Consider the following 13,135-nt stretch of genomic DNA (forward strand, 5'->3'; position numbering starts at 1 on the left):
AGGAAACAGAAGACAAAACGGAAGTCGACAGTGAAAATAATGGTTCGCTTCAGCCCTCATCATGAACAAGGGTGGTCAGAGAATCCTCATCTCAGAGGTGTGTTGAACCAACTCCATGATCGACTCTGAAAATGTTCGGTGCTGACAATCCTAAATTTTAAACGTTCAATATTTACGACCAAAAATCTTCATGTGTGCGGGGAGAGTCGATCACTCCTGACTCAAATGAAGCGACAGTGTAACAAGGAAGCAAAGGAGGATGTTTAAACATTTATTGAATTCATGGCAACAAACAGGATAGTTTTTTTTTATCTTTCGAAACATGGCGCACTCCAACCTGCAACCGTCCTCACCCAGGCCGTTCCTTCAGGTGGATACGGTTCAGCCGGGGACACGTTCTTGTCTTTCAGTTATTTCGAGATTCTTCTTATTAAAGAAGTCGAGCCAAATGGTCCCCGCAATGGCATATGGTCCTCACAGGGATAGTGTCTTGTCAATAATTGCAAGCCAGACTCCACCGGACATACACACTGCCTCTCCCTCTCTCTCTCTCTCTCACACACACACACACACACACACACACTCATGCATGCACAGAAACACAGTCCTCTTAATGATAATGCTCTTTAAATGGCTCCATTGATTTTGATGCAGCACACACACATATGAAAGTCAATATGGGAAGAGCACCACCTCCCTAGTGTAAATAGCAGGTCAGGAGTCTATTAGCCGGGTTATCGATGGATGCGTGGTAATTACGCGGCTCTGTGGACTCGTTACTCGCCGGCGCTCGTCCTGATGGAGGGAGATGTGCAGGAAGCAGGTGAGCACTCGGACCCAGCCTTCTTCACTGCTCCACTTCTCCGGCTCCGATATGGCCGGGTTCCCCCACGCGCGCTCCCACACTCGCTCCCACTGGGACGAGGTGTGTGCGCTCTGCAGGTGATGGCTCGGCTCCCCGCTGGGTGTCGCCGTCTTCATGTACCGGGTCTGGGGCGGACTGACTGACCTGAAGACTGACAGAGCCAGAACTGCCCAGCATCTCCGGCGGCCACCTGGTTCACTGTGATTGGACAGTGACATGAACCAGCTACAGTCTTGGACTTCTGAGCCGGATGGAACCAGAGCCGCTAACATTTGGTCCATTAGCTTCCCAGCAACTTCCGGGCCGCAGCACGCCCAGCGCCGCCCGGCTCCTATAATTGGCGCTCGTGCAGTGGCATGGACGGTGAGGCAGCGTTGTTTGTGACACGCTGACATGCTTGATCCAGAACCTGCTGTCCAGCAATTAGCTGTGGAGAGAGGCGGCCGGACCGTCGCCATAATGAGACCCCGAGTGAGATCCAGCAGCCCAGTGACGGGCTGGTGCCACAGAGCGCTTGGCAATAATGAGGTGGCCCTCACCATCGTAACGACAGTTTAACCCTCCGACCAGTACAGAACCTCCTGCTTTCAGTCGATGCAGAGTTGTTGTTCCACTCCTTCTGTTCCAAGGAGGCGGAGCTTGGAGTGACGCGGTGTGACATTCCTCCGCACGGCTCTTTATTCGCAGGCTTTAGGATTTGAAGGGTCTTTGTGAAGTGAGACCGGTCCGATTGCTTTATCTTGAAGACTGTGATCTACAGCTCTGATTCAGTCCCAACACAATAAATCTTCCTCACAGGGTCAGTTTCCGTGTGCTGAGCTGAAGAGTCCAGAATCAGAGGTGGGACTGGCTCTGCTGAGCTTCACTTCTTTCTTCTCCGACTAACAGACCTGCTCTGATCATAAAAACAAAGCTATCATCCCGGGCCAGAATGGGTCCAAGCCTGGTGTGCCGGGGCTCTGGCGGGCAGCCACGACGACACCTTCTGTTCTGGTTTGCGGTGATCAGGTGGGTCAGCACCACACTGTTGGAAGATCAGAACCAGAAGGCCTTTGATCCTAACAGAATTGACATGAAAGACAAAGCGGACATGAAGAATCACGAGCGTACAGTACAAAGGCACCAGAACCACACCGACCCATTGTCTCAGGAGGCGCCCTGACTGGATGAGACCTTTTGGGGTCAGAACCTGTCAATTTACTACACAAAAGATGACTCGCCGTCATGACTCCTAATCCCATTTGTTCTGGAAAATTCTTTGTGAGACACGTCGACAAAGACGTTCAGTGTGAGGACGTATAACGATGACTGTTGGCCGGGGGGCGGAGTCGGAGGCGGGGGGGCGTGAAGAAACAGATGATTTTATTTTTAATTTGAGCTCCTCCTCCTCTGGGAAATAAAGTGGACTGATATTGTTGCAGACTCATTATTGTGGGGCTTACTGTGACCGGAGGGGTGGGGGGTCGAGGTGGGGTCTGCAGGGTTGGGGGGGCAGAAGAATGAAAATATTGATGAAGACAGTCAGTCCGTCCGTACACCTGGGCCTCTCTCTCTCGCTCTGTTTTCCTGTCCTCGTGAGGACCTCTCATTTCCATAACTCTTTCACCAACCAAACCCAATTATAATGAACCACTTTTACTGAGGTTTTAACTCTCTAAACCTTGTGGGGACAGGCCAAAATGTCCTCACAAAAAGGTGGTTTGTCACAAGTATGGCAAAACATGCCCCCCCCCACACACACACACACAGATCTTTTCTTCTGTCTTAATACCTCTGTTTTCCAACACTGGATTTTAATCTGACAATCCTATTTGACAACACAGTTTCTCACAGTTTCTGACCAACTCTGTGTCCACCTGGGACCGAAGCTGGTCCAGCTCTAATCCAAATCCTTGTTTGTTTGATGTTCCGACACGTTTCACTGTGGTCAGTTGAAAATCAATAACAGACACAGATTACAAATAACACAAAACCACACTGAGACATTCATCCACAAACTCTTAATCTGATGAGACCACAATGTTGCTGCTGTAGTCTCTCCACTGGATTTAATCCTACACTCACTCACTCACATCCACTCACTCACTCACTGACTCACTGACTCACTCATACACTCACTTGCTCACTCACACGTTGGTTCATTCACTCACTCACTCGTACACTCACTCATACACTCACTGACTTATACAGTCACTCACTCAATCACTCACTCAGTCACACTCACTCACTCATACACTCACTTGCTCACTCACACATTGGTTCACTCACTCACTTGCTCGCTCACTCATACACTCACTGACTCATACAGTCACTCACTCACTCAATCACTCACTCACTCACTCACTCCATCACTCACTCACTCACTCACTCACTCACTTGCTCACTCACACATTGGTTCACTCACTCGCTCGCTCACTCATACACTCACTGACTTATACAGTCACTCACTCACTCAATCACTCACTCAATCACTCAGTCACACTCACTCACTCACTCACTCACTCATACACTCACTCATACGCTCACTCGCTCACTCACACATTGGATCACTCACTCACTCGCTCGCTCACTCATACACTCACTGACTCATACTATCACTCGATCACTCAATCACTCACTCACTCACTCAATCACTCACTCAATCACTCACTCACTTGCTCACTCACACATTGGTTCACTCACTCACTCGCTCGCTCACTCATACACTCACTCACTCACTCACTCACTCACTTGCTCACTCACACATTGGTTCACTCACTCACTCGCTCGCTCACTCATACACTCTCTGACTCATACAGTCACTCACTCATTCACTCATTCACTCACTCACTCACTCACTCACTCACTCACTCATACACTTATTTGCTCACTCACACATTGGTTCACTCACTCACTCGCTTGCTCGCTCACTCATACAGTCACTGACTCATACAGTCACTCACTCACTCGCCGATTCACTCACTCACTCCTTCATTCACTTGCTCACTCACTCACTCACTCACTCATTCACTCTCACTCACTCACTTGCTCACTCACACATTGGTTCACTCACTCACTCATACACTCACTTACTCACTCACTCACTCACTTGCTCACTCACACATTGGTTCACTCACTCACTCGCTCGCTCACTCATACACTCTCTGACTCATACAGTCACTCACTCATTCACTCATTCACTCATTCACTCACTCACTCACTCACTCACTGACTCACTCACTCACTCATACACTTACTTGCTCACTCACACGTTGGTTTACTCACTCACTCACTCAATCACTCACTCACTCACTCACTGACTCACTCACTCACTCATACACTTATTTGCTCACTCACACATTGGTTCACTCACTCACTCGCTTGCTCGCTCACTCATACAGTCACTGACTCATACAGTCACTCACTCACTCGCCGATTCACTCACTCACTCCTTCATTCACTTGCTCACTCACTCACTCACTCACTCATTCACTCTCACTCACTCACTTGCTCACTCACACATTGGTTCACTCACTCACTTGCTCGCTCACTCATACACTCACTGACTCATACAGTCACTCACTCACTCAATCACTCACTCACTCACTCACTCCATCACTCACTCACTCACTCACTCACTCACTTGCTCACTCACACATTGGTTCACTCACTCGCTCGCTCACTCATACACTCACTGACTTATACAGTCACTCACTCACTCAATCACTCACTCAATCACTCAGTCACACTCACTCACTCACTCACTCACTCATACACTCACTCATACGCTCACTCGCTCACTCACACATTGGATCACTCACTCACTCGCTCGCTCACTCATACACTCACTGACTCATACTATCACTCGATCACTCAATCACTCACTCACTCACTCAATCACTCACTCAATCACTCACTCACTTGCTCACTCACACATTGGTTCACTCACTCACTCGCTCGCTCACTCATACACTCACTCACTCACTCACTCACTCACTTGCTCACTCACACATTGGTTCACTCACTCACTCGCTCGCTCACTCATACACTCTCTGACTCATACAGTCACTCACTCATTCACTCATTCACTCACTCACTCACTCACTCACTCACTCACTCATACACTTATTTGCTCACTCACACATTGGTTCACTCACTCACTCGCTTGCTCGCTCACTCATACAGTCACTGACTCATACAGTCACTCACTCACTCGCCGATTCACTCACTCACTCCTTCATTCACTTGCTCACTCACTCACTCACTCACTCATTCACTCTCACTCACTCACTTGCTCACTCACACATTGGTTCACTCACTCACTCATACACTCACTTACTCACTCACTCACTCACTTGCTCACTCACACATTGGTTCACTCACTCACTCGCTCGCTCACTCATACACTCTCTGACTCATACAGTCACTCACTCATTCACTCATTCACTCATTCACTCACTCACTCACTCACTCACTGACTCACTCACTCACTCATACACTTACTTGCTCACTCACACGTTGGTTTACTCACTCACTCACTCAATCACTCACTCACTCACTCACTGACTCACTCACTCACTCATACACTTATTTGCTCACTCACACATTGGTTCACTCACTCACTCGCTTGCTCGCTCACTCATACAGTCACTGACTCATACAGTCACTCACTCACTCGCCGATTCACTCACTCACTCCTTCATTCACTTGCTCACTCACTCACTCACTCACTCATTCACTCTCACTCACTCACTTGCTCACTCACACATTGGTTCACTCACTCACTCATACACTCACTTACTCACTCACTCACTCACTTGCTCACTCACACATTGGTTCACTCACTCACTCGCTCGCTCACTCATACACTCTCTGACTCATACAGTCACTCACTCATTCACTCATTCACTCATTCACTCACTCACTCACTGACTCACTCACTCACTCATACACTTACTTGCTCACTCACACGTTGGTTTACTCACTCACTCACTCAATCACTCACTCACTCACTCACTGACTCACTCACTCACTCATACACTTATTTGCTCACTCACACATTGGTTCACTCACTCACTCGCTTGCTCGCTCACTCATACAGTCACTGACTCATACAGTCACTCACTCACTCGCAGATTCACTCACTCACTCCTTCATTCACTTGCTCACTCACTCACTCACTTATACACTCACTGACTCACTCACTCATTCACTCTCACTCACTCGCTCACTCACACATTGGTTCACTCACTCACTCATACACTCACTTACTCGTTCACTCTCACTCAGTCACTCACTCAGTCACTCACTCACACATTGGTTCACTCACTCACTCATACACTCACTCACTCGTTCACTCTCACTCACTCACTCACTCGCTCACTCACACATTAGTTCACTCACTTGCTGACGCTCACAAAGGCTTGTGAACACGTGCAAAATGTTGACTTGAACTGCGCCTCAGTGGTTGCTGTGTGAGAGTGTGACAGGGTGTGTAGCAGTGTTGGTCAGGATCTCACCTGGGCCTGAAGACTGTCAAGGAGACGAGTCAGTGTAAAGGTGAAGGTCGGTGAAGGTCGTGGGGACGGAAATAGTCCTGAACCTGATTTCTTTAATCACTGCTCGTCCCTCTTTCTCTTAATTGAAGATAATTATAGGACTTTAATTTGCTAATGTAGGTTAGAGTGATGAAGACGAGGAGGAGGATGAAGACGGGACCAGTAGAGGTTCCATCTTCAGATCCTCAGCTTCCTTTTGAAAATGTTCCCGGCGTGGCCACAGTTGAGTATAGAAAGTCAGACCTGCTTTGTCCACCAGTCACCACACGCTGTGGAGCCGGACACGGTCCATCTCAGGGCCCACCGCAGCTCCTCTGTCTAGACATGAATCGGACGTTCATAAAAGACCAGCTCAGCCATTTGGCGGCCTTCCCTTCATCGGCACGTGCATGTTCTCTTGTTTCATTTCCTCACCTCCGTCTCCCGCTGCAGCCCATCTTTTTCCGCTGACAGGAGGGGTCACTCTGCTTCAGTCTTGTATTTGTTGCACCGTGGAATTGAACAGAGTGAATCCTCTTGTGGCTCATGTCAGCGTCAGGTGTCACGTTCAGGCAGCAGTCTCAACAAGACGGACCAGCTAGTTTGTCCTGTCTGTTCTCCTGTGGTGACAACAAATCAGGCAAGACAGCGACCACACACGCCCATCCGCATGCTTTAGTAGGTTCAGGGTTATAAAGACATGCACTTTTTAAAATTGAAGTTTAATTATAATCATTGTTTATTGAGAAATATTTCAGTTATTCAAAGTACGTGTTCTTAACACTGGCAAAAATGCAGGTAATAAATGAAAGAATTGGATTTAAAGGGTGTGCTCGTGTTGCTATTGACACATTATCAATAAATCACTGGTGACTAATTTAATGAAGCAATAACTGCACAACAATCATTTAATATTGTCGACAATAATATTGTTTATTGGCAATAATTGGTGGGACAATTAATGGACCAGCAAAATATGTATGGTGACAAGCTCACGTGATGAAGGTCTGGACAGAGACAGTCTCTTCGGGCTGAAGCTCCCGTTCATCTTTCAACGACAAGATGGAGCCGGAACAGCACCTCTGCGAGCGAGTGTGTGTGTGTGTGTGCGAGAGAAAGAAAGAGAGAAGGAGAGTGTTCAGAAACTGCTTCCCCTTTTCCAACCTCAGGCCTGCAGGCAATGCTCAGGGCAGAACGACCCTTGTCCAGCAACAAACACACACGCACACACACCCCAGGAACACACACCGTAGCATCCCCATGGTGAGTGTCCTCTGACAGACACATGCTGCATAACAATACATATTGTGAACAGCGCGTGTTCGTGTATGTGTGTGTGTACTCATAACTATCCTTGTGGGGACCAGTTCTTGAAAACACACCTGCTTGTGGGGACATTTTGCTCTCCAAGTTTCAATATGAGGGTTAAAACTTCAAAATAACTGGGTCATAAAAACTTCAGTTTGGTTCAGGTTAAGGTGAGCCATGTGGGACGGTTTGCGTTTTGGATGGTTAGAGGCTGGGGAAAGGGTTATGGATATCAGAGGTCCCCACAAGGATAGAGGTACAACCATATGTGTGTGTTCACTAGAATATTAAAGAGCAAGAGACACAAAAAAAATGGACTTGAGCCTGAAGTGGTTAAGTCCTTCACACTCAATCAAACCATCATGAGTCCTGGTTGACTTGGATCATGCCGGAGTCCTGTTGAAGGCGAGAGGTCACCGGTTCGATGGCGCTTCCCTGTTCTCAGGAGATGTCCCGGAGGTCGTTCCTGGGTGGAGAGGATGAAGATCTCTGGATTATCAGGATTTATCAGCTTTGGCCATTTTTCCTCGTCGCGGGGATTGTAAACAAACGTGGATGAGATTTGTGGCGGCGCTAAAGAGGATTTGGCTGAAGTGGACTCGCGTGCTCGCCGTCACAGAGGAGCGAGGAACTCCAAACAAACACGGTGAATCAGGAAGATAAGACGGAGCCGAGGAGAGTCGGGATTAAACAGATTAAACTCTGGAGTCAAACTGTCCGCACGGCGGGAAAGCAGCTCATATTCAGATGGAGAAAGAGCGAGGAGGAAAGAGAAAACAAGGAATCAATATTCATGGAAATAAACACTCTGACAAAGGTCTAGAGACACTGATGGTGATGATGGTGGTGATGATGAAAACACATGGCTAACCTGAACCAGGACTCTGAACCAAACTGAAACCCACTTATAATGACCCAGTTATTTTGTCTTCATCCTCAAATTGACTCAAAAGATTCACCACTTCATCACACTAGCTCTGACAGTGAGAAGAGTCGGCAGGTGAATGTGCAGCAGGCAGTTTATATAGAACTGTCACTCACACTCACTCACACACCTGCAGTACAAACACGTGCCCACACACTGACCTGCACAGGAAGAAGGGTTTAGAGGGGAACTTTGTCTTCCTTCTCGTCTTTGCTCTTCTTTATTGCAGCCCAGCCCTGTGGGGTCCTCAGCCTTTACCCATCCAGGCCTTCAAACACAGTCTCACCAGGCCTGAGAGTCGTCATGGCGGCCAGCTCATCACTGCATCCTGGCCGGATGCCAGTCAAGGGGTCGTCCTGTTGGAGAGAGCGTGACCCCCAGTCCCGTCTGGAGCTCCGGACTGGACTCCGCCACATGAAGACACAAGTTCATTCATTCATTCAGTATCTGGCCAGAGCTGCACAGGGCGAGAGGCGAGTCTCCAGTTCACACAAACACATGAGTCATGGGCAGGTTGGACTGAGGGAGGAAACCGGAGTGTTCTCCCAATGTCTCACTTGTATTCTTCTCTCAGGTCTCCACGCTTCCAGCCCTCCAGTCCTTCATCCCGAACTGGAAGAAAACAAAACCAAGACATGCTCTGGTTCTGTTTCACCATAGTTCCAACTCTTCTGGCCCTTCTCTGTGTCAGGCCTGGTCACGAGTCGATTTGATGACTTCACACTGGTCCTCTGACCTCACACTCGTCCCCGTCGTCTCCGGTGTCATCTGTTCTCTTCCTCTTCTCCTCCGATCGTTTTTCCAGCAGGCGGATCGGGTTCTCATCCTCTTCCTGTTCCGGCAGCACCGTGCTGACCAGAGGACGAGCTGCAGACGAACGGACCACGGTTCATGTTTCTGCTAGAAATAGTTTTATCAGGTGACTCGGTCACCATGAGGTCAGCCACGGCTCTTTGCTGCTGATGTCACTTCCTCCTCTGACATCTGGTGGTCAGGGTCCAGGCTCAAGTGTGCAAGACTGTGGACATGTTGAGTGCACGTCTGTGGACAACATTTAACATGAATGCTGCTTGAGAGGCAATGACTTGAAGAAAAGTCCGACTCATGCCGATCGTGCCGCGGCGCCGGAGCTCAATCACAAACAGACTGCAGCACAAAGGTCTTGACTGATGGATTTTATTGTAAAGCTATCAGGATAATTACAAGAGATCCTTCGACTCGCTCGGCAAAATAACAAAACAAACACATCGTAAGTTCAAACATGCGGATCGCACAAACGTGTCGCAGAACTTCCCCGTAGTTTAAGCCACATGGACACGATAAACAGAAATCAGCCGAGTGATTGGCGACGCACTCCTACGTTGGCGCTTCTACGGAAGAGACGGTGGCTCGTCCCCGTGTTCGATATATATACGTTTCTAAACCGACACTCGCGTGTACATAAAACTGCACAGAGAACAAGCTTCACTAGACGAAGACTCCGCCCACCTCACCTGCAGCTAAACACCACTGGAAAACTCTTCTCCGCGTGCAGGACGAACTGCATGTGGCGCTAGACGAGGAAGAGGCTCTGATCCCAACACAGTTTCCATTGCGTTTTCCTTCATTTGCGTGGACATTGTTTGCGGAGGATTTCGAAAACTCCTAGAGAAGCTATTGAAATGACCCGTAAAGTCATGTGATCAAGTCACAATGTCGTGTGGTTGGTCTTAAGAGTTAATTCCATGGCAAAACACCGCACATACTAATGACGATGCTAACATTCGTATATCGGGATTATTTATATCATAAAAAGTAGAAGAATCTCGTAGCATGGTTTTTCTTTGTAAACATTTCAACTTGGGACGTAGAAACATTGTTGAGCTCTAAAAAACACTGGTAAAAGAAAACACAAATCTAGTGAGGTGGGCGTGGTACAAAAAACAAGTAGTTTCAAACCGCGTCAGGAAGAGATCGTTGGTCGCAACAATGAAAGTGTTTCATCATTGCGAAATATTGGCAAAATCATGTTTTAATTCTCTTTCAGTAAAGATAACCAACGAAATAACGGAATTACCAGGTTGCGAATTGCGCAATGGTGTTCAAGTAAAACAGAATATTTGTCTTGTTGACGTCAACTGTAACGGAAAAAAAATCTTTCAGCCAACGAGTCAGAACAGTTCAATACTATTGTCTCCATATCGTGGCATTTCTGTAAGAAACTTTGCCCCAAAAGGTTAGTGTGTACAAATGTTGGTCAGATTTCCGTAAACTTGTACATACAAATGCCTTAAAGTGAATCATCCCCCTAGTGGCCAAAGCAAGTACAAACAGACAGGTTATATCAGAGTCCGACACTGGTCTGGCTAGAGGCATCGTTATACATCATGAAATCTAACATTGCGATGTTTAATACAGACTAAAGTGACGTAGCTATTCTTTTTCACTTGACGCACCAAATGTTACCAACTTCCTCTCGTGAAGAGTGCGACCATTGTGCCTCTTCACCGTTAGTCTTTGTTGTGGTCAAACCAAACAAATACAGAGCAAAAAAAATAAGATTCCAACGTGATGAAAAGGAACGGAAGGAAAGGCTTCACAGACATTCAAAACAAACGCTTGACAAAACCTCGTGAAACCCGAGTCTGGTGAATCCTCGTGTCTCACTTCCTATCACCGGCCACGTGTGCTTTTGTCGGTACCCAACAAGCGTAGTACCGGCCGTCGTCGGCAGCAGGGCGTCGTCACAGCAAACTAAAAAGCAAACAAAAGTAGGATATCGATTCATGCGCTGCACAACCTTTGTATAATACACAACAGAAACAGAACCCCGTTTGGATGAGCCGCCAGTTCAGAGGAGCCTTTCTGCTCGTGTCTCCGCTGCTTGGGTGGAGAACACGGTGGGACGAGGAGCAATGTCGGGAGCAATCCTGAGGCTGCAGTGTGGCATGATGTGACTTCATGGGACATGAACATTCTGACCATTCGCGAGAACATGAGCCAAGTTTCTGCTTTGCACGCCAGACTGGCTCAGTTCTCATCAGGTTTAAAGGAATGTTTGTGTGCGCCTTTGTCAGCAGCATCTATCCAGACTCGAGCTGGGCCGCCAGGGTCGTGGGTCCAGAGGGGACTACGACAGTTGCGTTGGCCGCGTGGGCGTCTCAGGTTTGGTCTTGCCCCGACCCTAAGGTCAAACTCATCAGCGTGTGGGTTGAAACATGTGTCTTCGGCAGAAACACAAATGGTAAGAACCCCTTCCCCGTGTACCCCCTCCCCCACAGGTCGCAGGTTGTCTGAGGTTAATTGAGGTCAGAGATACCAGCTTGTGCTTGACCTCTGACCCCTCTGCACTGACGCAGCACATCGAAGCCGACGGTCAGGACCCGAGCCCAAACAGTTCGGACCTCACGAGAGTTTTCATGATATTTACCTCATAACTATAGCGATACATAAATATAAGATAATAAGATTTCTTCTGATGTTGAAAAAAGAAAAAAAAACTCGTAAGTGACTTGTGTCGCGGGCAAGTGGAAGGGAGCCGTCGCTTCCAATGAGCCGATCGTCACGACAAGGATGACCAGCGCAGCGAGAAGGTTTGACAAAAGTAGCGTGACACCCACTGAGAAGAACTTCCTGTCTCTGCTTTCCCCATCAGGAAGCCGCTGCTGAGGACGACCGAGTACGCTTTGCTGCCAAGTTTAGAGCGACTCAGTGGCCCCGCCTCCTGAGTAAGAACCTGTCAATCATTTAAAAGCATCAGATTCCGCCCTCTTGGAGATCTTGGAGAAACTGTGTGAGAGAAGTACAAACCAGATGTTTTAACGCGGCACCAGTGGTGATGCTCAAGAATTCCTGCAGAGGGCGTGAGTTCCGGTGTGAGTTCGGCAAAGTCCGTCACCCTGTGAAGTATTTACATTTGTACACACCAGGACCGGAATCCAACACCAAGTCACAAAACTCAAAACCTGTTCTAACAATCGCATTGCGTCCACACTGAAGTCACTCACTCTATGTTACATCTGATTGGTCGAGGGGCCGGTGGGCGGGGCTAAAGCCTTCATCACAGGGAAGGTGCTGCGAGTAAGTAGGCACAGGGCAGTGATCGGAAGGAGGGGCGTGGTGGGGCGGGTGGCGGGGCTCACAGGTAGATCTCCCTCTTGGAGGTCTGGCCGGTAGGAGTGTTTGCCGAGTGATACTCGGCCGCCTGACTCAGCGGGATGTCCTCCCTCCCACAGTCTTTCCCCGACTGGTCAGCACCGAGCGGGTAGGCACTGCTGTAGGGCGCCATGAAGCGCATGCTGGCCACTTTGGAGCTGCCGCCACGCTCCTCGGTGACCGGGGGCTTGGGGCTGCCGTTGGCCAGCGGCTGGTCCGGCCCATCCGTCTCCTGGTAAGGCACGAAGGTGGAGAGCTTGGGCACAGCCTTGGACTGTTGCCCGGGCATCCAGCACGAGTCTGAGTGGCCGAACTCGGTGCATTCACGGGTGCAGTTACCGGTCATCGCCACGTCTGGGAGCGGCCGCAGGTCCGCTGCGGAAAGAC

At 48.7% G+C, this 13,135-nt stretch overlaps 1 protein-coding gene across 1 annotated transcript in view; it reads right to left on the bottom strand.

Moving 5' to 3' along the window:
• Positions 1 to 9,691: 9,691 nt before the first annotated feature.
• Positions 9,692 to 13,135, bottom strand: part of pcdh1b (protocadherin 1b) — a 36,882-nt gene continuing 33,438 nt past the window's right edge. Inside the window, exon 5 of the mRNA XM_053878591.1 lies at positions 9,692 to 13,123. Within this exon, the coding sequence (XP_053734566.1) occupies positions 12,732 to 13,123 (392 nt within the window). The 3' untranslated portion in view covers positions 9,692 to 12,731. The remainder of the gene's footprint in view (positions 13,124 to 13,135) is intronic.

Source organism: Synchiropus splendidus, chromosome 11 (genome assembly GCF_027744825.2).
Source record: "Synchiropus splendidus isolate RoL2022-P1 chromosome 11, RoL_Sspl_1.0, whole genome shotgun sequence".
Classification (NCBI taxonomy): domain Eukaryota; kingdom Metazoa; phylum Chordata; class Actinopteri; order Syngnathiformes; family Callionymidae; genus Synchiropus; species Synchiropus splendidus.